General features: G+C 37.1%; 1 protein-coding gene and 1 pseudogene across 2 annotated transcripts in view; both read left to right on the top strand.

Annotated features, from left to right (window-relative positions):
• PDE5A (phosphodiesterase 5A) overlaps positions 1 to 25614 on the top strand; it is a 127314-nt gene that overhangs the window by 41470 nt on the left and 60230 nt on the right. For both annotated transcript variants that reach the window (XM_043438405.1, XM_043438404.1), the window contains exons 3-8: positions 2306 to 2377; positions 4015 to 4104; positions 6817 to 6954; positions 9077 to 9144; positions 16963 to 17071; positions 18111 to 18198. In XM_043438405.1, the coding sequence (XP_043294340.1) occupies positions 2306 to 2377; positions 4015 to 4104; positions 6817 to 6954; positions 9077 to 9144; positions 16963 to 17071; positions 18111 to 18198 (565 nt within the window). The remainder of the gene's footprint in view (positions 1 to 2305; positions 2378 to 4014; positions 4105 to 6816; positions 6955 to 9076; positions 9145 to 16962; positions 17072 to 18110; positions 18199 to 25614) is intronic.
• LOC122422135 lies at positions 18875 to 23359 on the top strand (annotated as a pseudogene).

Below are 25614 nucleotides of genomic sequence, written 5' to 3'. Positions count from 1 at the left end.
GTGGTAAGAATGTCTGTGGGTAACAATAGGGGTGGGAGGGGATGAGTCCCCTCTGCAGGCGGCGTCCGGGGAGGGGAGAGGCTCAGCTCCCAGGGCAAGCCGAGGCTTGTGAAGGTTCCGTCCATGGAAGCAGGCCAAGAGAACCCCCACTGGTAGCCAGAAGCAGTAGCAGGGAAGCTTGCCTCTGTCTGCAGTGGCCAGAGAAAGGAGAGACACCAGTGGCTGGCGAGAGCCGAGCGTGCCCCGCAGGGGACAGAGTTCAGATTCACACCCTGAGTGCGGTGCCAGGTAAGGAGCAAGTTGTGTGCCCGACACTTCATTCTTCAGGGGACCTGGGGATGTACTTATGCTCAAAAGTATGTGCAGAAAGATGAAGGACAACTGCCACTAGTATTTAAAGGAAAAAGGAGGCGATACAGGCAGGTTTGAAAAAAAAAAAAAGAATCAAATAGAAATTCTCAAAATGGAAGATAGTTACTGAACTCCGTGAACACTGTTGTGTTGGCTGAAAATTGTCTTCCTTATTAGTACATTGTTTCATTAGTACATGGTTCCAGATACAAACAGCACATCAATACATACTTTTTTTTTTTAAAACTGTATAATTATCTGAGGAGGTTTGCACAACAGTCTCTTTATCTGCTTTAATCTCATTTTCTTGAAAATGGAGATTTAAATCTTTTATCAAATGCTTTATTAAAGACAAAAACTCAAATGTGATCATTTGTGAGAAACTTTCTCTTTTATGCATATTTGGTCACCCTTCTGTGCCCTTAGCAATCTGTTATAAAAGTCATCCTGTCATTCTCTGTGCTGTTAAGTGTATGTTTATGTGTCACCCATTCTTGAGCTCTTCCAGGTAGCCTTTCTTCCAGTTTCATCACTCCTTGGTACACAGCAGCCCCACAGTATTGTTGAGTAAAAGGATGAAGACGTAGTCACCCAGTTTTACCGGTAGCATTATGTAATAGACCCCAGACCTTCCCGAGGCTCCCCTCTGTTGTGTTTAAGTGAGCGTGTCTGCTGCAATCCTGATGTTCTGGCCTTAGACAAAAGCTTCTGTAAGCATTTAGTCATTGAGATTGGAGCCTTGAGAAATCTGTTAACCAAGAACTAACAAGTGTAAGATAGGGACGGGATAATTGGGTGATTCTGCTTTTTAAAAGTCAGCGTCCTTGTACACTGTCATGGGGTTGTGAAGAAATGTGTTGAGAAGAGCAGAAAACCGCATCAGACAGGAATGTTTCCCCTTCCTTGCTCTACTGTGTTAGAGAGGAATTTTGTTTCCATTTCTTAAAGCTAAGGGACTAGGATGAGCTAAGAAAAAAGGATGAACTGTCCACACAAAACTAAGGACTGTATTCCTCAAATATAATCATTTAGAGCATAATAGCTTTTTCCACTAATTAAATTGCAGAAGGAAGAAAAGAGTGGAATTTTTAGTAATAAAGAGGAAGCAAAAGTAAGTTGAAGGTCTTTATAAAACTGAGGTAATAATGGAAACTAAGTTGGAACTAAATGGGTAAGTAAAATATACTTTAAGCAGAAAGATGAGAAGGTTTTTAGGAGTCTTGGTAAGTGTTTTGTGGAAATGTAAGGCACATTTCCAGAGTTTAGCTCAGTCTTCTTAAGATGTAGTTTATCTTTCAAACACCTTCTGATTTGAAATCAGGCTCAGTCTGTTAATTTCTTGTTTGATTTTTCAATAAAACTTCTTTCCCCCCAAATAAGTCTGTTGATGGTAAGATAATTTTCAAGGTCAGAAATTACCAAAGAAGTTACACAACATTCCTACATTAGGAATTATTTTTACCCTAATTGGTTCTCCTGTATTTTAAATTCTGTGACTGGGCTGTTGGTCCTATTTCACTTGCAATAAAATAACATTTAGCCCATTTGAAATATTATAGTTAAAACCAATATAAAATGTTCATTTTGTGATATATTTTATTGAAATGTAATATAAATTGTGTTTATTTTTTATTAAAAAGTCATGAAAAATATTCACAATAAAAGTGATTGCCAATAAATTTCTTTCACAGAGCAGCATGAAATTCCAAAATAAAATATAGTTTGGGACTCAAGAAATTAGAAACATTGAACTCTTATGAGGAAAAAAAATCTTACAAAATGCTAGGGAACTAGTTTAAATGCTGAGGGATTTAATTTTGTAGTTATTTGTTTTAATTTTGTAGCTTATTGCTATTTTAAAGCACATGTAGAAATTATTCTGTAAACATGCTTTGGTGAATTTATACCAATAATTTCTGTCAATGAAATTATCAATGTTCTCTTCTTTTACCAGGTTGTTGGTGTAGCCCAGGCCATCAACAAGAAATCAGGAAATGGTGGGACATTCACTGAAAAAGATGAAAAGGTACCAAAACTTGTGCCTGGTAGGATCTCAATTTAGGAAGATGCTTTCTCTTTAGAGTGTATAGACCTTTGGAATTGGCAGTTGTCAAAACTGTTGATCACAAAAGCAGTATGGTTTGAAAGGATCAGAAATCTTCAGAGGGGTCTCTTTCCTCTGGCTAAATCAGTACTGACCTGTGGTCCTCAGTCAACAGAACCCCCGCCCCCAAGCCTTCCTCGCCACGCCCCCAAGCCGTCTTCAGGGCTGTGTGCATGCTGGGGCTATCCAGAGAGTGATGTGATATTTTAACTGTCCCATTTACTTTTCATCACTGCTATAAAGAAATTCAACATTAAGTTAAAAAAAAAAAAGCCCTAAAGCACTGCTCCAAGTTCAGCAGTCCAGGTTCGCTAAAAATTGGAATTGCCTCCTGGTGAAGCAAATTTCAGAGTATTTTATAAGCTTTGCACACAGACGATGGGGCGCCAAGGTGTGAATTCAGGCTGGATGATGTGAATTTAGCTTCAGAAAGAGCGGCAGTCAGCATTATTTTATTACCTTTCTCGTCCAACTCTGAAGGGATAGATTCCTTGCACCACATCGACGTGTTTTCCGTTTAAGGATGGAAGCCCTGAAACCTGTTTATAACTTCATTCTGTCAGTAGGTTTTATTATTTCTCTTCCTGGATATGTAATTATATGTATATCATGGGGCCCACTGAATTCTTCCTCTTTAAGCCCGTTGCTATTTCTGTCCCTCCACTGAAAATTAGCAGGAACTTTTGGAAGACATTCCAATAAGACAGAGTTATTTTTGTCTCCTGCTGTAGGCTGTATTGGCACTGGTGTTGGTCCCCATGTCTTAATTGCTTCGGAACATAGCAAGTACCTTTTAAAATGTATAGTAGTCATCTAGTCTCCTATTCTGTTAATGACATCTGAGAATATTTGGTGCGAAACATGATCCTAGATTGGCTGTTTATTCGATTATTTGTCTATAATCCATTCAGGTAAACCCCTCTTGAAAGATTGTCATTCTTAGTCTGTATCATCTCTTGGCAGAATAAATTCATGATTGTGAATAAAATATGCCACTTCTTTTAATCAATAATTACTATAACTGTGAACACATCACCTTGGTATAGTATTGTGAGGGTGATAGGCCCGTGTTTAAAAGAATATATTTAATATTTGCAAGTTAGTATGGGACTGCTGTTGCCAGTATTCACTCTTCTAACAAGTATGTGAGCTTTCAGTTTGCCCCAGTAATAAGGTACGGACTATTTTTATAGTCTTAGCTTAAATCCAAGTCTTAATATCATTTAGAGACTACACCAACTTTTGCATAAAGTGAATTTCAATATCAAATCATGTAAAGAGATCTGTGTCTCTTTCTCCTTGCTTATTTTATAACTATTTTATGACGTTAGGCAACTTTATTAACACTTGTCATCTACTGATTGTATCATTTAGCTAACGCTTGCTTTGCATCAGTTTCTAATTTTATGCAGAATAAACATCTACTGTGTTTATTTGATGCTGTTGGTTTTTTAATATTTATTTGAACTATAAATATTTTTGGATGCTGTTTGTGTTTCCAGCAATATAACAAGACAGGTTTATTGACAGTTCTTACTTGGCTGTTGTCTGTTTTCTAGGACTTTGCTGCTTACTTGGCATTTTGTGGAATTGTTCTTCATAATGCTCAACTCTATGAGACTTCACTGCTGGAAAACAAGAGAAATCAGGCAAGTCTGATTATAAAGAGAGAGTATAGAAATTCTTTTTAAGAAAACGGTTAAATTTTTATATTATATATATATCATACAGATTCAGTTTCTAAATACTTTAACTGTTTCTACTATTTCTTCTCATAGACATTTCTTCCATTTTGTATTTTTCTGTGAGCTATTGCATTGTCACTGTTAACAGATTAAGAATTACTTTTAACTTTACACCACGCTTTGTCATCATGGTAACAGTATTATGATGTCACTGTTTTAAGTTATTGAATGAATTGCACTTGTAATATTAAGGATTTAGTTCTTATTTTATCACTTAGAGATATCATCTCTTCATTCCCTGCTTTATAACATAAGGATTTTAACATCCCTCATCTCTCCTTCCCAATTACTACTCTTTACCTCTGCTTTTCCTATCTGGACTTTTTCTTTTATGTTGCCCACACCGAAAACATGTACACAGATGGTCTTCAATTTACACTGGTTATTTAGACTTACATTTTCAACTTTGTGATGGTACAAAAGCTATACACATTCAGTAGAAACCATACGTCACATTTTGAATATTGCTCTTTTCCTGGGATTGCGACACGTTCTCATGTTGCTGGGCAGTGGCAGTAGCCGAAGCTCCTCCGCAGCCATGCCATCATGAGGGTAAACAACTTAAACCGTTCTGTTTCCCACACAGCCGTTCCAGTTTTCACTTTTAGTGCAGTATTCAGTAAATTCATTAGATATTCAATACTTTATTATAAAATAGGCTTTGTTAGTTGATTATGCTCAGCTGTGGGCAAATGTAAGTGTTCTGAGCATGTTTAAGGTAGGCTGGGCTAAGTTGTGATGTTCAGGTGGTTGGGTATATTAAACAGATTTTTGACTTACAGTATTTTTAACTTACAATGGATTTATCAAGATGTGACTCCATCATAAATTGAGGAAGATCTGTATTGTTCTACAACCAGGATTAACTTTTCTAAAGCTTTGTCTGGATTAATTTCAAAGTTGCAATTTAAAATAAAGTCTTTATAAGTACTATGATATAAATATTGCTCATATTACCTTTGTTATATAATTTAGTTTTTCTTGTTGATTCTGAAATTTATTCCTTTTTCCTTGAACTGTTTGCGTGTGTTACTGCCTCGTGTTACTGCCCTCCCCCCACAAACTCTCCATTATTTAGGCATTCCCTGGAGTTCTTCTTTTTCATGGAGAATCTCCAGATTGAGGTTCTCTTTCTTTCTCCTTTCAAGCAAACCTATTTCTCCTCATGCCTGCTGTGCAGGGTTCCTGGTAGAACTTTCCCTCACTGCTTTCTTAGGAAGACTCCAGTAGTTACCCACTGAATCCCAGAACTCCTTCTTTCTCAGTTTACTCCCTTGTTCTGTTGTAGCACATTCTCAATTAACTACTTGCAATAGGTATTGTGATGTGAGCACCTTACATGTATTAAAATATTATTATACCATCCTGCCAATTTGGCTGGGTATAAAAATTCTGCATTGAAAAATGTTTCTCAGAATCTAAAGGTAATGCTTTGTCTTCTGCCAGCATTGATATTGTTATGATTCCTGGAACTCTTTTTTATCTATAAGCTTTTGGGATTATTTCTTTGTTGTTGCTCTTGTAACTGAATTTCACAATATGATTCTTGTTTTCATTCATAATGCTTGTACCTGGTCATTCCTTTTGGTCTGGAGATGTAAGCCCTTAGGTTTTATGTATTTCCTTTTCATTATTTCTTTGATAATTCATCCCCCCACCCTTTAATTTCTCTTTTTAGAACTTTTGTTAATAAGACTGTGGACTTGCCATGGCTTTCAACTGCAGCATCTTCCTAACACCTCCCTGCCCCAGTCTCACCACTCATTAATCCAGTCCAAATTTTATGAACACACCTGTGATCTTGTCCCTTCTCTACTACAATCCATCACAGTCCAGACCGCTTCAAAAGACAGACAGGGCTTTTGGGATTCTTTCTCTGTTTACCTCTGCAATATCATCTGCCTAGTTTCCCCCTTTACACTCTCTATTCTTAAAAAAATTGATCAAAACATACAACATGCTACTTTCTCTCAATGTAGTTCTTTTTGACTGTGATATTTTCCTTCCTAACTTCACCTGAATAATTCCTGCTCATCTTTCAGGCCTCACCTGGCATAGTATTGCCTCCAGTAAATCTTAAATAATAACCCTTTGTCTCCCCTCCATGCACAGATACTCCTGTGAGACTAGATGGAATTCTGTGGAGTTAAAGGAAAGAGAAATTATCAGGAGAAATGTGAAAGGAACTCTGAAAATTTTGTTTATTTAGGAAAATATTTATTTCATTCTGTGAAAATGTTGGCAGTGTTGGTAAATGTTGATCTCAGAAGTCTGGATCAACAAAAACAATAGTGTGTTTTATGTATCAGACACTGTTCAATGTTAACTTATTTAGTCTTCACAACAGCCCCATAATTTTGGTACTATTATTCTCATTTTCAAGAAATTAGATCACAAAGCCCACAGGAAGAAAAACCAGAATTAAAAACTCTTGGCTGTGACTTCAGAGTCTGTGATCGTAACCACTGTACTAATGGTACTAACAATCAATAGAGAAGTTTTCTTTTTAAACTTGGTTGTAATTTGTTAGATTATATATAAACCACTTACAACCCATATAAGTCATTGTATTGCTCTAATAATTACTAAATCAGAGCTCTTAATTTTTTTGTCTAGGTGCTGCTTGACCTTGCTAGCTTAATTTTTGAAGAACAACAATCATTAGAAGTAATTCTAAAGAAAATAGCTGCCACTATTATCTCTTTCATGCAGGTGCAGAAATGCACCATTTTCATAGTGGATGAAGATTGCTCCGTGAGTACAGAGTATGACTTTTTTATTTTTAGAAAGACAGAAACTTACAGGCCTTAAAGCACTGCTTTTAAACCTCATGTTGGCCTCAGAACTCTCTCTCAAGTCCAGCTGAACATGGTTGTTTATGCAAAGCTGCTTAAAGAACGAGTCGTTTGGCTGACCAGGGTAGAGGTGCGGTCGGAGGATGCCCGTGCACCCTCACCTTGCTGACCCCCCGCTGAGTGGTTACCGTGGCAATGTCACTGTGCCGCTTTCGTCAGTGGCTGCACCGCCTTGATGGAGAAGTGCATCGTCATTACAGCCTGCAGACCTTTTTTGGGCAGGAATAGTGGTGCCCTCTTGCTGTCAGCAGGTAGACCTGTTCTGCCGGTTGATTCTGAATGGAATGGGTGTTAAATTTTTTTACCTGAGATTGTGTGGAAATCATAAAGGCATGGCCCAGTGGAGGCAGTGCTGTTAAAGGTACCTGTGAGTCCCAAATTCTTCACCCACCAGGGAAAGTTGCTTCTAAGCGGTAGATTTCAAGCCATTGATTTGTAATATAAAGAAGTAAGATCTGTGTGGAAAGATGGAGTGTTCTCATAGAGTGCTGGTTACTTACAGACAGGCCAGCTGAGTTTGCTGTTAGCATCAGCACCGTTAGCCTCAGGCCGTTTTCTTTTATCCCATTTCTTCTCCTTCTTAACTGATGAGTCACTGCTTTTGGTATATTTCCTTTTGATGTAGTTATTTGTTTTCTTTTTCCTTTAGACCCTGAGAACATGCTCTTCCTTGGTGGGTTAGGAAAGAAAATAGGGATTCTCACTTGCATAAGGTCAATTACAATCTGTATAGAATATTTGAATTGATTTTTGGGGGGGAGGGGGAATGGGCTATAGTCCATAGGATTGCAAAGAGACATGACTGAAGTGACTTAGCATGCGTGCATGGGGGGAGAAAAATAATAAAAAAATTTTTAATACTTATATTTTAAATTTTTAATTATTTTGTTAGATAGGAAGACAGGACTGTGTGCTATAGCATTATTTGAATCATTGTGTTTGTGTGTATATAACTCTGATTGATAGGAAATCAAGTCAGAATTCACTATGCTATAAGTATTCTCATGGAAGTTGTTTAAAGTATTTTCAGTCAGTTATAAACTCCCTGGTATAGAGACAGGTACAGGACTGCAGCTCTCCTTCTGAAGCTCAGGTCTGAGTTTGCTGCAGAATATGTCTGCTCACCGCTTTTGTTCTGTTGACTGCTCTTTGTCATTTAATTTTTGAAAGTTATACACAAGGGCACTCTCTTTTATAGACCATTTAATTATCACTTTAATTAACATTCAGCTTATCCTTCTACCAGTTAACAGCTATCATGGCAGCAACTGACTGGTATCAGAGTTGCTTTAAAGTATAGCTCGGCAGTATGCCCATTAATCTGTTTTGCTCACTTTTTAATGACTTAATTTGTTGGGGGTAGCAATTAAGTGACTTGATGTTCATTTATACTGTAATTATTTTTTGATAAAAAACATTTCAACACATGAGCCAAAATCCAAAAGTGAACAAGAAAAAAATGTACTCAGTTCTTCTGTTCCCACATTAAACTGATGCCATTGTTTTATTTGTTTCCTTCCAATTTTTTATTCAGTTATAGTATGGGTGCAGATATGTATGCTGCTTTTCAATTTAACTTCAAAAGTATGTCTCTTTATTGCTAAAATCTTCATAATTTAATAATCTCATAAAATATCATTGAATTGTGTGTCTTTTTTTTTAAAGACCCAAGAATAGCAGTAAACGTATGCATAAAAACTGAAACTTGAGGCTTTTGAATAAATATACAGAAAATTTGAAGCTAACATATTCATTAAGAACTGGTAGAAAAGCAAAAACAAATAGTACTCAAATAAGTACTTCTGTAGGTCAGTATCAGAAACAATAGGAGTATGATTCTTAGTAATGGGAAGTAGGTTTGAGAGTGTCATGAAGTAAGGACTTGGGTCAGTTTTGTCTGAGAAAGTGAAAAAGTACAAGAAGTGGTGTCTCAGTTCTACAGACTTGTATGTCTGTGTCTAGATAATTTTCATTGTGTTCTCAAACTTACTTCTCAGTATGTGTTGTTGCTCTGTTTTCAGGATTCTTTCTCTAGCGTGTTTCACATGGAGTGTGAGGAATTAGAAAAATCGTCAGATACTTTAACACGGTAAGGACTTAACGGTCTATCTGTCGTTTTCACATGTACATAATACTGGTTATATAGCTATTTCATGGCCTGTTTAAGTCACAGAAGCTGCAGTTGCTTTTTTCCTCCTACAAGTAACTTCATTTGTGAAAATACTTTACTCTTTGATGTTGTAGTTCCAGGTTTTTCCCACTGCAGCTGACCTGTTGGAGAATTCTTTCACAGAGTCAGTGGTGTCACAATATAATACAGGCCTGGGTGCAGTGTTCTCTGTGGGCTGATTCATTCAGGACCCACAGACATATATTTCAGATGTATTTTTTCTTTGTACTTTGGACCCTCGGTGAAAATTTGATAGGCTTCTGAGTCTGTTCTGATTTGGAAACAGCCTTGGGATTTAACTGACCCCAGAAGGGCGCCTGCAGTCTCTATCACACCAATACACGTACGCATGGCGAGAATCGGAAATCTATTGTAGTTCATTTCTTTTTCATGTTCTTTGTAATTTTAAAATTTGTGTTCATTTTTTGTTAGTTGGTACACAGAAACAACAGAAAGTCAAGGTTATGTGTATCATGGTTATAGACATTATTGGCCCAATTTTATATGTGATTTCTGAAGAACTTTAAAAAGGATTTAGATTAAACTAACAAATGATCTGTCTCATATTTCTTTTTGTACCCTTAGCAAAATACTGGTGGTGTTTGCTTAAGCAATTGGATGATCCAAGAAATATAAGTCTGCCAGGGTCAAGTGTCAGGAATTCTTGAGCATAATGCCATTTTATTGTATTTTTCATTATTTATTTCTTTCAATTATTTCACTCCCTAAAATAATTCATGTCAATTTATACTACCCCTTATTAGTGACACTATAATTAAAAGCCGCATATGATCATGGAAATAGAATATTTAACTTTACTATTGACATTAAAGTTCCAGAGTTTTTACTCTACAGTTGACCTAGCAGAGAATTATTTCATGTTGGTGAATGATGTCACAGTAATATCCTCAGGAACCAAGTTCCTTGGCGGTAGTTCTTTAAAAACAACCTCTATGCAAATCTATGGAACATTCTGTGAGATAACTGGCCTAGTCTCTTCAAAAAGTCAACAGTCATTGAAAAAAATGGAGAGAGGGGCTGTCCTTGGACATAACAGCCAAATGCAGTACATGAACCTTGATTAGATCCTAGTTAAAAACAAATAGCTATCAAAGACCTTTGTGAGGATAATTGAAAATCTGAATATAGACTGGATACTGAATATTGGTGTGGAATTATTGTTACCTTTTCTTTGGCATTACTAAGTAGTTAGTAGAAGAATGTTCTTATTTTTAGTAGATTCATGCTGGATTTTGTAAGGGTAAAGTGTTAGGATGTCTACACCTTAGTTTAAAATATTTCAGATGGGCCAGCTGGGGAGGGAGTGGGGTGTAGTGAGTGGGGTGGGTGGGTGATAAATTAGGAGGTTGGGACTAAACCTGTATATACTACTGAATATAAAACAGATAATCAATAAGGACCTCCTGTATAATAGGGAACTATACTCAATATTTTATAATAACGTATCAGGGAAAAGAATCTGAAAAAGGGAAAAGATTCAGTTAGTATGTTTATACATAACATATATGTGTTATACACACATGTATACACATACATAACATATATACATATATGCATATTGTGTTGTACACCAGAAACTAACATGACATAGTAAATCAACTGTACTTCAATTTAAAAAAAATTTCCTTCAATTAAAAAAAGGTATTTTCAACAAAAAATAAAATATGGTTGAACCAAAAATAAATAAAGCAGTAAATGTATCTAAATATAATAAAGTAAATATATCTAAATTTAGTATAAGTAAATGAATATATTTGCACATATGTAGATATAGCAAATGTGGTAAAACATTAAAAATTGTTGAATCTAAGAGTAGGATATTTATTTTGCTTTCAGCTTTCTTATGTATTTCAAAAGTTCACCATAAAAAATTAGAAGAAAATGTTTGTAATAAAAAGCTGGAAATAAAATGAAAATCATCTTTGTAGATCATATAAAGCCAAACTGTCTGAGCTTGCAGCTGCAAGAACAAAATGCTTGCGTGTGCAGCCTGGCTGTGTCCCAGCCCTGCTCGTTAGGACTCACCCCGTGGGTCAGTGTGGGGTCTGCAGACGCTGTCTGCTGCCCTCTGTACGGTTCCTTTCTTCTCTTCCCTTTCATGACATTGCCTGTCTTTTTCTGTGTTCCCCATCAAGATGGGGAAACTGTTGACTCTAGTGGTTTAAAGTTGTTACTTTGTTAAGTGATTGTATTTAAATCAAAACATTATATTAAGAGTATTATTTTAACCATATGATACAGTGAAAGACCTTTTCTTCTAATGGAAGTGCTTCAGGAAGCAGCCCAGGAGCGGATGTAACTTGGGGACAGACAGGGAACATGCTTGACTTGCAGGGCACACCTGACCTAGGCCAGGACTCTGACTTGGGTGTGGAATGGGTAGTCTGGGTATGTAAACCATGGAATCTCTACTCCAGAGATGTTCCTGCTACCCTTGAATTTTTGTTTCATAAAATTATATCAGAATAGCTGACCTTTATTTCCCTTTTGGCATTGTTGGTCATGAACTGAACTTTGTTTCCCATCTCCACATCTGTTCTCTCCTAAGCTGCTATGTGTGTATTTTCTGGCATATTTAACATTGCTTTAGTGGATTTTGAATCCTTTTTGAATATGTGATAGTATGCACATGTCCTGGTGAGTATGTATGTATCTTTCTTAAGTGCTGGTATTGGGCTGTACTGCCTAGTTCAGTTATGAAGTCTTATTCTTAGGAGGAACATTAATAGATACTATTTTGATTTTATGACACCATAACATTTTTGTTGCTCTTTATAAAGAACAGTTTAGAAAGCTTTTAAACATTAAATATTTTATTATTTTACTTTTGGCTTGCATAAATGATGATTACTATGTAGACAAAAAAATATATACATGTTTATTTACGAATTTATGTATATACAGAGGAGAATGGGAAAATGAGTATGATAATGCATATTAAATGTATAAAATGATTCCCTGGCCGTCTAGTGGTTAGGACACGGTGCTTTCACCACTGGGGCCTGGGTTCAATCTCTGGTTGGGGAACTAAGATTGCGCAAGCTACGAGGCACAGCCAAAAAAGGGAAAAAAAATGTATAAAATGAGGAATTATTTATATTTACCTTTAAATGTATTTGTGTCGCAGCATATTTCTGTGTACTTTTATGTATTCACATTTGGATTTTTGTTATTAATTCAGACAAGTTCTCTAATTCTTCTGATCACTGAACAGTCACTTGGTGTAATAGTGACCTCTACTGGTGAATATGCATTAAAAAAACTAAAATCTTACAATATATTTGGTTTGTGCTACTGTATATTTGATTTGTTTCTGATGAATATCACATTCCCTCTCTGTAAAAGAAAATATAATATATCTTTCCACTTTTAAAAATTATTCCAAGACACTCTTAGTGTAAACATTTTTTTATAAAGGATAAATAAGTCAGTATGATTACCTTGAGAGAGACTAATTTACATGGAACATTTTAACTGATTCATTAACTGAGTTTACAGTAATTAAAATTATCCAACACCACGCCTTACATTAGCTAATCAGTTCACTTCAGTTCAGTCGCTCAGTCGTGTCCGACTCTGCAACCCCATGAACTGCAGCATGCCAGGCCTCCCTGTCCATCACCAACTCCCAGAGTTCACTCAAACTCATGTCCGTCGAGTCAGTGATGCCATCCAACCATCTCATCCTCTGTCGTCCCCTTCTCCTCCTGCCCCCAATCCCTCCCAGCATCAGGGTCTTTTCCAATGAATCAACTCTTCGCATAAGGTGGCCAAAGTATTGGAGTTTCAGCTTCAACATCAGTCCTTCCAATGAACACCCAGGACTGATCTCTTTTAGGATGTTCTGGTTGGATCTCCTTGCAGTCCAAGGGACTCTCAAGAGTCTTCTTCAACAACCACAGTTCAAAAGCATCAATTCTTCGGCGCTCAGTTTTCTTCACAGTCCAACTCTCACATCCATACATGACCAGTGGAAAAACCATAGCCTTGACTAGATGGACCTTTGTTGGCAAAGTAAGGTCTGCTTTTTAATATGCTATCTAGGATGGTCATAACTTTCCTTCCAAGGAGTAAGCGTCTTTTAATTTCATGGCTGCAGTCACCATCTGCAGTGATTTTGGAGCCCCCCAAAATAAAGTCTGACAGTTTCCACTGTTTCCCCATCTATTTCCCATGAAGTGATGGGACCAGATGCCATGGTCTTAGTTTTCTGATTGTTGAGCTTTAAGCCAACTTTTTCACTCTCCTCTTTCACTTTCATCAAGAGGCTCTTTAGTTCTTCTTCACTTTCTGCCATAAGGATGGTGTCATCTGCATATCTGAGGTTATTGATATTTCTCCTGGCAATCTGGATTCCAGTTTGTGCTTCTTCCAGCCCAGCATTTCTCATGATGTACTCTGCATAGAAGTTAAATAAGCAGGGTGACAATATACAGCCTGACGTACTCCGTTTCCTATTTGGAACCAGTCTGTTGTTCCTCGTCCAGTTCTAACTGTTGCTTCCTGACCTGCATACAGGTTTCTCTAGAGGCAGGTCAGGTGGTCTGGTATTCCCGTCTCTTTCAGAGTTTTCCACAGTTTATTGTGATCCACACAGTCAAAGGCTTTGGCATAGTCAATAAAGCAGAAACAGATGTTTTCCTGGAACTCTCTTGCTTTTTCAATGATCCAGTGGATGTTGGCAATTTGATCTCTGGTTCCTCTGCTTTTTCTAAAACCAGCTTGAACATCTGGAAGTTCACGGTTCATGTATTGCTAAAGCCTGGCTTGGAGAATTTTGAGCATTACTTTACTAGCCTGTGAGATGAGTGCAATTGTACAGTAGTTTGAGCATTCTTTGGTATTGCCTTTCTTTGGGATTGGAATGAAAACTGACCTTTTCCTGTCCTGTGGCCACTGCTTAGTTTTCCAAATTTGCTGGCATATTGAGTGCAGCACTTTCACAGCATCATCTTTCAGGATTTGAAATAGCTCAACTGGAATTCCATCACCTCCACTAGCTTTGTTCATAGTGATGCTTTCTAAGGCCCACCTGACTTCACATTCCAGGATATCTGGCTCTAGGTGAGTGATCACACCATCATGATTATCTGGGTCGTGAAGATCTTTTTTGTACAGTTCTTCTGTGTATTCTTGCCACCTCTTCTTAATATCTTATGCTTCTGTGAGGTCCATACCATTTCTGTCCTTTATCGAACCCATCTTTGTGTGAAATGTTCCCTTGGTGTCTCTAATTTTCTTGAAGAGATCTCTAGTCTTTCCCATTCTGTTGTTTTCCTCTATTTCTTTGCATTGATCACTAAGGAAGGCTTTCTTATCTCTCCTTGCTATTCTTTGGAACTCTGCATTCAAAGGGGAATATCCTTCTTTTTCTCCTTTGCTTTTCACTTCTCTTCTTTTCATAGCTATTCATAAGGCCTCCTCAGACAGCCATTTTGCTTTTTTGCATTTCTTTTCCATGGGGATGGTCTTGATCCCTGTCTCCTGTACAAAGTCACGAACCTCTGTCCAAAGTTCATCATTAGCTAATAGTTAGCTTTTAATCTAATGTCGGAGTACAAGACCTCATAGTGATGCATGTTTTTATTTTAATAAAAATTAGATATCAGGCTTCATTTTGTGAAAACTAAAATGGTGTTTAGTAACTTTAGCATTGTCAAACAACTAGCTGATACTGACCCTTGGCCAGCAGATTCTTTATTACATTTCTGAAATTTCTAATTGGTAGAATTTAGGCCTTTCCAGTTTTCATTATTAAACACTTTGTCAATCCAAACCTCTTTCATGAGATTAAAGGCTTGGCAGTTTGGTGATGTTAGCTATAAGCAGATTCTTCTTTTTAGGGAATTATGTGTCAGTGGAAAAGCATCGTTCACTTAGTACTCTTTTAACCAACCATCTGATTAACTTTTTAAAAAGAAAATTGTTGTTGTGAAATGTTAAGTATAAAAATAAAGAATAGTGAAGGTGAACATTATATATAATTATTAGAATCATATTATCAATGGGATAAAACACAGTAAGCTCTTGGGGTTTGTGTCACCCAAGAATTTCAGAAGTGAAGATCATTTCCAGATGGTGGGAGGTTTCAGAGTTTTCTGTGCTTCAATTCAGAGAGCCACCTAATTAATAGGAAAAGTGAATGTTATGTTATACAGATTTTGTAAGCTCTTAATTTTAAAAAATAGATGTTTTAGTGCTATGATTCCATATTAGTTAGCTTCATGTTAATTTTGTGCTGTGCTTAGTCTAAACTCAGTCGTGTCTGACTCTTTGCGACCCCATGGACTGTAGCCCGCCAGGCTCCTCTGTCCATGGGATTCTCCAGGCAAGAATACTGGAGTGGGTTGCCATGCCCTCCTCCAGGGGATCTTCCCGATACAGGGATTGAACCCAGGTCTCCCGCATTGCAGGTGGATTCTTTACTATCTGAGCCACCAGGGAAGCCCCATGTTAATTTTAAATGCATATTTTATCACATCATGACAAATACATGAAATTAATCCTTTAAGCTCATGTTCTTGGAATATATGTACTATTTGTTAATTATAATTATATTGGGAAACATAATTGAAGTTAAATGCAGGGACACCTATTATTTTTAAAATAGTAAAAAGATGTTTACTCCTTTAAAAAATGGTCGAACTGCTTGATTATTTGGGTTCATCTGGCTCCCTCTGTTGAAATAATGATAATAACAAAAGTCATCTATCATCATCATCATCATCATCACTATAAAAGACATTTGAACAAAGATATCCTTTCCAGTGTACTTCTTTCTTTTTGTAGATACTTTTTCATTTTTCTTATCTTTTCTGTAGCTTCTTTTCTTTTCCTCAGAATAGATACCTTTTCATTTTTCTTATCTTTTCTGTAGCTTCTTTTCTTTTCCTGAGACTTCCGTTGTCCATGAAATATTTATTGTTTTAAAATAGTTTTGTTAACCGAAATCCTGCACTTATCTCGTAACTTTTTGTTGGGATTCTCCTCCGGGTAATTATATATGAAGTATTAGGAAGCCAGGAGTATCCTAGGTCAGATGTGTCTAACAGATATGCCTTCCCAGATTATCAATTTACGCTCAGAAATGTTCAGTGTGAATTTCTTCTATTCCTCTGTTACCATGGTCGTTTCCTTTTATTCTTTTTCCGTTGAATATAATACTGTACATATGGTCATTACCTGACTTGGCCAAATTGCACTTAACCTAAAGTGTACATCAAAGAACTGAAGGTCACTCAGTCATGTCCGACTCGTTGCAACCCCATGGACTATAGAGTCCATGGAATTCTCCACGCCAGAATACTGGAGTGGGTAGCCATTCTCTTCTCCAGGGGATATTCCCAACCCAGGGATCAAACCCAGGTCTTGATCTGGGTCTTGAACCGAGGAGAAGAGAATGGCTACCCACTCCAGTATTCTGGCCACATCAGAGAAAGGAAAGACCAAAAGCATCAATTCTTCGGCACTCAGCTTTCTTCACAGTCCAGCTCTCACATCCATACATGACTACTGGAAAAAACATAGCTTTGACCAGATGGACCTTTGTTGGCAAAGTAATGTCTCTGCTATCTAGGTTGGTCATAGCTTTTCTTCCAAGGAGCAAGCATCTTTTATAATTTAAGACGGATATGTTTCTCTTATAACCATCTGTGTGACTGTTCTGCCTGTGTTTTTTCACTGCGTGGAAAGAGCTCATCTCTGTTTTTTCCGCAGGGAACGTGATGCAAACAGAATCAATTACATGTATGCTCAGTATGTCAAAAATACTATGGAACCACTTAATATCCCAGATGTCAGTAAGGACAAAAGATTTCCCTGGACAGTAAGTAACCCAGTTTTAGACTTGGAGCTTGCCGGCTGTTTTCCTGCAGACCTGCTCTATACTAGTGACTCTTAACTGAAGGATTGGCTCTAGCATTGGCTCTTTGGAAGTGATCTGTGCTTGCCCTGATCTGAGGAAGAAAAATAAAACAGCTCAGAACATCTGTTGAGAGGTGGTCAGCTATACTTATGTATTTTTCTCTGTACTTTTGTCAGTTTTTAAAACATGTATTAATGAAACATCATTAACTTTGACATAGTTTCACTATTCCCCACTTAATACCAATTGACACTCCTTAGATAGTATTGCTAGAGTTCCTGACTTTATCTTAAAAAATTAAGTTCCATATGGCTTGAGTGTCTGTAACTGGTTATCTACCACAGTGAATAGCTCGTGAAAAAAAAAATGAGTATTTGTTTTTCTTGAAAGCAAGCCTACAAGGGTCAGTTTCTCAGACACTGAAAACTTTAGATTCTAGTACGTTCTCTCATTTAACTTCAGAAAAGCATTGCAGTTGGAGGCAGCTGCCTTGACTTTGTTATTTGCATATCTAGGAGACCTTTTTAGGACTGTAGCAATATGGACAATAGAAACAGTGGTAAAACTAAAGAAGGAGAAATTTGTAACATGTAGAATCCTTGGTGGTGTAAAGATTCTGATTTCTACCCTTCTTATTAAGTTACTTGAGACATCTACTACACAGGGATAGTAGGAACTCAGTGAATATTTTGCTTAGTACTACTGTAAGCTACTTAGAAACTTTAAAATGGAAAATAAAAGAAATATAGGTAAATAAAATGGAAAATAAGAAAAAAATTAAAACAGATACTTATTATTTTTAGTAAAGACTGATTGCTTTATATTGCATTTATATGAACGTCATTATAATTTGTGCATTTTTTACACTCTGATATTATGTCCAGCTAATAAAAGATAAGCATATTAATAACTTCATATGTCCAGTATAGTTTGTAGCATCTAATGGGCAGACAATCTCTTCATAGTATTTAGCTGTTTTGCTTTTTGTTTTTTTGTTTAGAATGAAAACATGGGAAATGTAAACCAGCAGTGCATTAGAAGTTTGCTTTGTACACCTATAAAAAATGGAAAGAAGAACAAAGTGATAGGTAAAGCCTTTTCATTGACCTCCACTCTGCACTTATATAAGAAAAACATATATTCCCAGAAACTTCTTTCCAGTATAAATTTAAAGACTAAAATATGAAAAAAAGATGAAAATTGGAATGATAAAGAATTTTTAACTAATTTTACATTGATAAATGTCAACAAATATTTGTTAAATATCTTGTTAAATATGATATACTTTTGTAATTATAATCCTGTTTCAACAGAGGTTTTGTTTAAAAATGACATGTTGAAAGTTAGTAGACTGAGAGATATCAAATTGATAATATATATTGTTTTAGAGCCTCACATCGTAGTTTATAATTTTTCTTTTTTGAATGATGTGGTTTAGATTGTAGGTTGTATTCATTGAACACTCCATGTTTTCGGCACCTGGAATAAATCAGTGAATAAGCCAAAATCCCTGCCTCAGGGAGTTTACATTCTTATATAAAGTTTAGTAAAACATGTCTACTGCAGGAATGGTGGAAGAAGACATTCTCTGAAAAATGAGATGATGTTTCCTGTTACTGACATGTTTGTTTCTTGGCACGGCAGGTTATATTAAGAGTAGAAAAGGAAATTTATATGCCAGTTACGGCGTCCTTGGTGGTTCAGATGGTGAAGAATCCACCTGCAAAGCAGGAGACCCAGGTTCAATCCTTGGGTCGAGAAGATCCCCTGGAGAAGGGAATGGCACCCCACTCCAGTATTTTTGCCTGGAGAATTCCATGGACAGGGAAGCCTGGCGGGCTCCAGTCTATAAGTTTACAAAGAGTTGGACATGACTGAGCGACCAACACATGCGTGATGAAAATAGCCTGAACTGTTAAATATTCCCCCTAGAAGTTGAAATAAAGGTTTAAACTTTTAAATAAAAACCCTAATGGTGCAAGACTTAGCTGTATAAATTTACCTTAAAAATCTGATTAGTTTCCAGGTTGAAAATCAGTTTCCAGAAAAAAAAAAAATTCTGGTTAGTTCCAAGATTTGACTGTAATTTTATTAAAGAAGAGTGTCAGTCAGAAAGGTGGGGGAGGGAGGTGTTGTTTATGAAAGTGGGACGGGGGAGACCTAAAATTGCCTCTCCAGTTCTGTCCAGTAGCCTGGCAACCTTTGCCCCTTCCGTGGAGATGGGTATGGAAGGCTGGACCGGTGCATAGGCTCTTCTAACCACTCAACGAGACCACCCTTGGGTGGCTGTGCATGCAGCAGGTGGTCCCTGGTGCTTCCCAGTGATCCAGTCCTCCTGGTGTGCGTCCTCGCTTTGAGACAGATACACCGACTTACACCTTTAAACAGCCCACCAGTCTGACTTCCCTTGTTCTGACTGTTTACTTTCCAAGATACGTTAACTCAGGTGAAGAGCATGCCTTCTCCCTGGCCTCATGAATGCGTGGCTCGCTTTGCCAGATGTTCCTTATCGTAGATCAGCCACCTGGACTTGAGGTCATGGGCTGAGTTACAGGTGCACTGCTCGCATTCCTGAGGCAGACCCATTTCTTGTTGGTACCCATTTCTTGATACTATTCTGGTTTCATAAGTCAGTCTGTGAGCTGAGGTACTGTTCTCTACCCCAGAGAGCAGGAGATGTCCCCGGCATGGTAATCTAATTTCCGAGCCTCCGGGGCTGGACTCACTGGTGAATTGCCTCATCAGCCTCTTGGAAGACAGCCTGGTGACTCCCTGAAGGCTGTTCTTCACTTGCACACCTCTCAGTTCTCAGAGAAAAAAGGAGAACCTAGTGAATTCATGTATTAGCTCTTTTCAAGGATATCACTGATCAGATCCCTAACAGAAACAAAAGAAAACTGACGGAGGTGCCCTATGGTATGACACTGAGTAAATGTCTGGATTATGGAAGTTTATATCCTAGGGAGTTAGGTGCAAACTGCATTGCAAATGTTACACTTTTTGATAGAAGTGTAGAGCTTACAACAAGCTGCCTTTGACCTTTGAAAATGTGAAATGAATTCCAGAAGCAATGCATCATTTATGAATACTAATATGTTTTGGTGAGAAGGAAGACAGAGTGGCAGCTGGCCACAGTAAGTCATGTCTTCACTTTTTCTCAGCAGCATCTCTTTGGAATAATTGGGAATGGGGAGTGGCTAGAGGAAGTTATAATCAGGCTTTTTCATCACTTTACACAAGTGATAAGAGTCATTTGGGGAAGCACAGAGATGGGAACAGGACTCCTGTTCCTGTGGGAACATCCCACAGGATGGGAACAGGACTCAGGATATCCACCTGGTTCCACTCTCCGTTTAAGCGTTTAAACAGTGATGGGCACCTAACACAACTAAGTCACAGCCTTCAGATTCCTTCGGAAGCCACATTCTATGGTCCTGTCACTGTTCCAGCAAGTGAACCGGAAAAGAACAGTACCAGCTAAAATAATCAGATTTCTGTTTGCATACATTTTGTGCCTCTCATATTTGATAACAAGAGTCAAAAGTAAGCAAATGTTGTTTTAGGGAAGGAAAAATTCCCTACCAATTAAAAGAAAGAAAAATACCCTAGTGAGATTGCTGGTGGGGGTTCAAGGTAATTCCAATAGGGAAAATTTTCAGTGTTCCCCACTGTTCTGTAAGTGTGACAAAACAGAAAATTTGAATTCTCAACTGTACTTTATACTCACAGATGTAGCATGGAAAATAGCATGGTTGTAATAATTTTTCTTACATGTCACAGACCAGATTTTGCTATTATGTAATTCTAATACAGAATCCCCACAGAGTTACATGCGGAAAGACAGACCGGCCCATGTGGTTTTTGTAATCTTTCTTTCCTTCCTTTTTTTCCATTACTGACAATTAGATGAAATTGTAGACGTTAGACCAGTGCAGGGCCTATTGTATCATTAAATGTATTCTCCAAGGTATTTTTTTGTAGCAAATGTTTTCTCAGTGGTCTGGCTGATACAGAATGTTTCCACCACTTTGTTTCCAACACTGTTAAGAAGCTCCTTTCCTCATGAAGCATTCATTTATTTTAACCAATTATTTCCCCTATTTATTAGATTAAGTTTGTCTTTTTCTTACATTTACTAGAAATACTTATGCCTATTTTCCATGTCAGTTTCAGGGCATGTTTTGAAGAAACCAGTCCCATTCCCATCCAAAAAGAAAAGTTGTTGAGAACATTTCCACTTTAGATAACTTACATTTATATCTCTTTTTTTTAGTGAAAAAGTAATACAAATCATAGTGTTACACCACATGTTATTGACACAGTGAAGCTAGAGAGAGAAGTATGTGTTCCTTAAAGAATGTATTTTCTAAACTCATATTAATTCTCTGCTCATCTATGTGTGGCAATATGATTCCAAGGCGTAAGTAAATGCTGTAAAATTATATAAGTTTAAATTTGACTACTTAATTTTATTTTTCATATTAAATTATATCATTTGGCAATCTATTCAGTTGTTTGTAAAAATATTTGCTAGGATTTTCCTAATGCAAACATAATTACTTTGTGCAGTGTCATACATGGTACATATTGCCTGTGTTGCTTAAGGTATTCAGTTTTTCCCAGTTAGAGAATTGTAAATTGTGTTTAATGATAAGAAGCACCAGAAAATAAGACTGTAGGGACAGTAGCAATTGGAAGAAAATGAGAAAAAAAAAAAAAGGATATTATATCTTTAACTTATAAAAGTGAAAATCTACAGAATGAAAATAAACATAAGGGTTATAGTTTCAAGAACTGATTGAAGAAATAGAAAAATAAGGGAAACTTCATAGTAGCCCTGGAAAACAGAACTTAACCTTTGCTGGACCACCAACACTGCGGGATTTCTAGAACATATTAATATGAAGTGTATACTATTTGTAAGAACTTGCTGTACACAAAATGGGCAAAATTTGAATAGAGATAACAATATTAGTATCAGGGTAGATTTTAAGATAAAAGCATAATGTACAGAATCACTTTGCAATGAATAAGTTAAATTCACAGAGGGAAGTGTAGTTGTCATAAATGCCTCTAATAAAGTAAATAACATCATTGACATATAAAGGTCAAAGCTATTAAAAATACAAAGAGAAATGGACAAAATGGTAGTCACAATGAGAGTCTTTAATATATTTTTCTTAGAATGCTAAATAGGAAAAGAGGAAACATTAGAATTGATTAAAAAATGAAATGATTTAATTGGCATGCATTTACTTTTATATGTCATAATTTAAAAACACAAATTTCTTTCAAATACCCATTAGAAATTTACAAATACACACATACAACATAAACTTAGTCATTTCTGGAAAGTAGAATTGAAAACCACTGTCATGGAACACAGTGCATTAAAACTAGAAATGCATAATAAAAGGATAAATTAGAAGGGAAAAGCTCCCTTAGAAACTGAAAACATTCTCCCAAATGTCAAAGAAGAAATCAAAAGTCAAAATGAAAGTATAGAGCGTTGGCTGTATAAGCCCGTGGTAAGAAGTTTCAGAAACCCTTTTCATGAAGATGGCGCCAAAGGCGAAGAAGGAAGCCCCTGCCCCTCCTAAAGCTGAAGCCAAAGCAAAGGCTTTGAAGGCCAAGAAAGCTGTGTTGAAAGGAGTCCACAGCCACAAGAAAAAGAGGATCCGGACGTCACCCACCTTCCGGCGGCCCAAAACACTGAGGCTCAGGAGGCAGCCCAGATATCCTCGGAAGAGCGCCCCGAGGAGAAACAAACGTGACCACTACCCAGCATCAAATTCCCCCTCACCACCGAGTCAGCCATGAAGAAAACAGAAGACAACAGCACACTGGTGTTCGTTGTGGATGTCAAGGCCAACAAGCACCAGATTAAACAGGCTGTGGAGAAGCTCTATGACATTGACGTGGCTAAGGTCAATACTCTGATCAGGCTTGATGGAGAGAAGAAGGCGTATGTTCGACTGGCTCCTGACTATGATGCTTTGGATGTTGCCAACAAAATTGGGATCATCTAAACTGAGTCCAGCTGGCTAATTGCAAATATAAAAGTTTTCACTATGAAGAAAAAAAAAATGAAAGTATAGCATTTCAGAAAATTAGTGGCCACCTCAACTTAATATAAAAATGCAAGCTATAAGGTCAAAACTGTATTCAGAGGAGATGTAGAGCTTTAAATATTTTGCTATTATTAATCAGGAAATAATAAACGAAAGAGCCGCTTGATAAAAGTGAAAGAGGAGGTGAAAAAGTTGACTTAAAGCTCAACATTCAGAAAACAAAGATCATGGCAATGTGGAAACGGTGGAAACCGTGGCTGACTTTATTCTTCTGGGCTCCAGAATCACTGCAGACAGTGACTGCAGCCATGAAATTAAAAGACACTTACTCCTTGGAAGGAAAGTTATGACCAACCTGGACAGCATATTAAAAAGCAGAGACGTTACTTTTTCAACAAAGGTCCACCTAATCAAGGCTGTGGTTTTTCCAGTGGTCATGTATGGATGTGAGAGTTGGACTATAAAGAAAGCTGAACACTGAAGAATTGATGCTTTTGAACTGTGGTGTTGGAGAAGACTCTTGAGAGTCCCTTGGACTGCAGGGAGATCCAACCAGTCCATCCCAAAAGAGATCAGCCCTGGGTGTTCATTGGAAGGACTGATGCTGAAGCTGAAACTCCAATACTTTGGCCACCTGATGCGAAGAGCTGACTCATTGGAAAAGACCCGGATGCTGGGAAAGATTGAAGGCGGGAGGGGAAGGGGATGACAGAGGATGAGACGGTTGGATGGCATCACCGATGCGATGGACATGAGTGTGGGTGGACTCCGGGAATTGGTGATGGACAGGGAGGCCTGGTGTGCTGCAGTCCATGGGATCACAAAGAGTTGGACATGACTGAGCGACTGGGCTGAAACAGTAAATAATTAAACTATTTCAACTAAGTGTTCATCTCACTCCTCACACTGCCCCCAAAATAAATAAATGAATAGGAAGAGAGAAAGCAGAAGAAAGAAATTGAAAAGAGAAATTTATGAAATGAAAAGGGATAGTAAATCGAGATGATGGGCAAACAGTAAACAAACATCCAACACAGATAATGAGGGAAATAAGAGAAACACAAATAGGAATGAGAAAGCAAATATAATTATAGATGCAGAAGAAATATTAAAAGATGTTAGAAAATACACTGTAACAAAAAAGTGATATGTTTTGATGAAACAGAAATTCTATAAAAATTGATAATAACCAATACTAAGGAGCTTCCCTTGTAGCTCAGTTGTTAAAGAATCTGCCTGCAGTACAGGAGACCTGGGTTCGATCCCTGGGTTGGGAAGATCCCCTGGAGAAGGAAATGGCAACCCAATCCAGTATCCTTGCCTGGAAAATCTCATGGACAGAGGAGCCTGGTCGGCTGCAGTCCATGTGGTCGCAAAGAGTCGGGCACGACTGAGCAACTCACACTTACTTACTTACTAACTTAATACTAAGAAGAATTTAAAATTTCTCATGGAAGTTAGTTGAAAAAGTTATATTTTTTAAGTCCATAAAAAAAAAAAAAAAGAACACTATTACCCAAAGTAATACCCAATTCTTACCAAAGCAACCAGAGGACAGGAAAGGATGAAATAAGGCGAGGTATGGAAAAGGAAATAGCAAAATAACTTACAATATGATACGATTGTTAAATGGAAAAACCCAGGAGAATCAGCTGAAAGTAGCTATCTAAAAAGAGAGTTGCAAAAGTGCCTGGCTTTCAAATCGTTAAAGGAAAATAACTTTCTTACATGGCAAGACAAATTTGTTGGAAAATAATAATGGGAAAAAATCTCATATAGAGTAGTAACAAGGAATAAACTTTGTCAGAGATAGGAACATCTATGTGAGGAGAACTATAAAACTGTACTAGATAACTTGAAAATCTTCAGTACATGAACTGACAAAACATTCCCTGATGATGAGAATTTTTTTAAGATGTTAAGTTTTTGCAGATTAGGTTTTATTTCAATTTTAATACATGTCCTGATAAGATTGTTTTTCAAAGGGGAAGGGAGTTCTTAACAAACATAAAAAATTCATCTAGAGGACATATAAAAAGAAGTATTTATAAAATTCTTCTGGACGGATAGTGCAAAATAATCAGGGTTGATGGATAGAGAATTGCCTTATCAGAAATTAAAATAATGCTGTATAAGTAGCATAACTAAAAGTATTAAATGTGTGCTCGAGAAGATGGCAAGATTGATGGGACACAATAGAAAGTCTAAATGCCGACCCAAGTCCGATATAATTTGTGTTGGTATATAATAGACTACATTTCTGTTTCTAAGATGTCGTTGGTTGAAAGACACCATTTTATGTAACTCAAAGAAAGAAAAACATAATTTTAGTTATACCATTACAAGCAATTGATGAGAATGCAAACTGATTTCATGAAATTTAAATGTGAAAAAAGCACATTGTTGAAATAATATGAATTTATTATTTGAGGT

Source organism: Cervus canadensis, chromosome 19 (assembly GCF_019320065.1).
Source record: "Cervus canadensis isolate Bull #8, Minnesota chromosome 19, ASM1932006v1, whole genome shotgun sequence".
Taxonomy (NCBI): domain Eukaryota; kingdom Metazoa; phylum Chordata; class Mammalia; order Artiodactyla; family Cervidae; genus Cervus; species Cervus canadensis.
The sequence above is the reverse complement of the archived record's forward strand: the minus strand, read 5'-3'. Positions and strand labels throughout refer to the sequence as shown.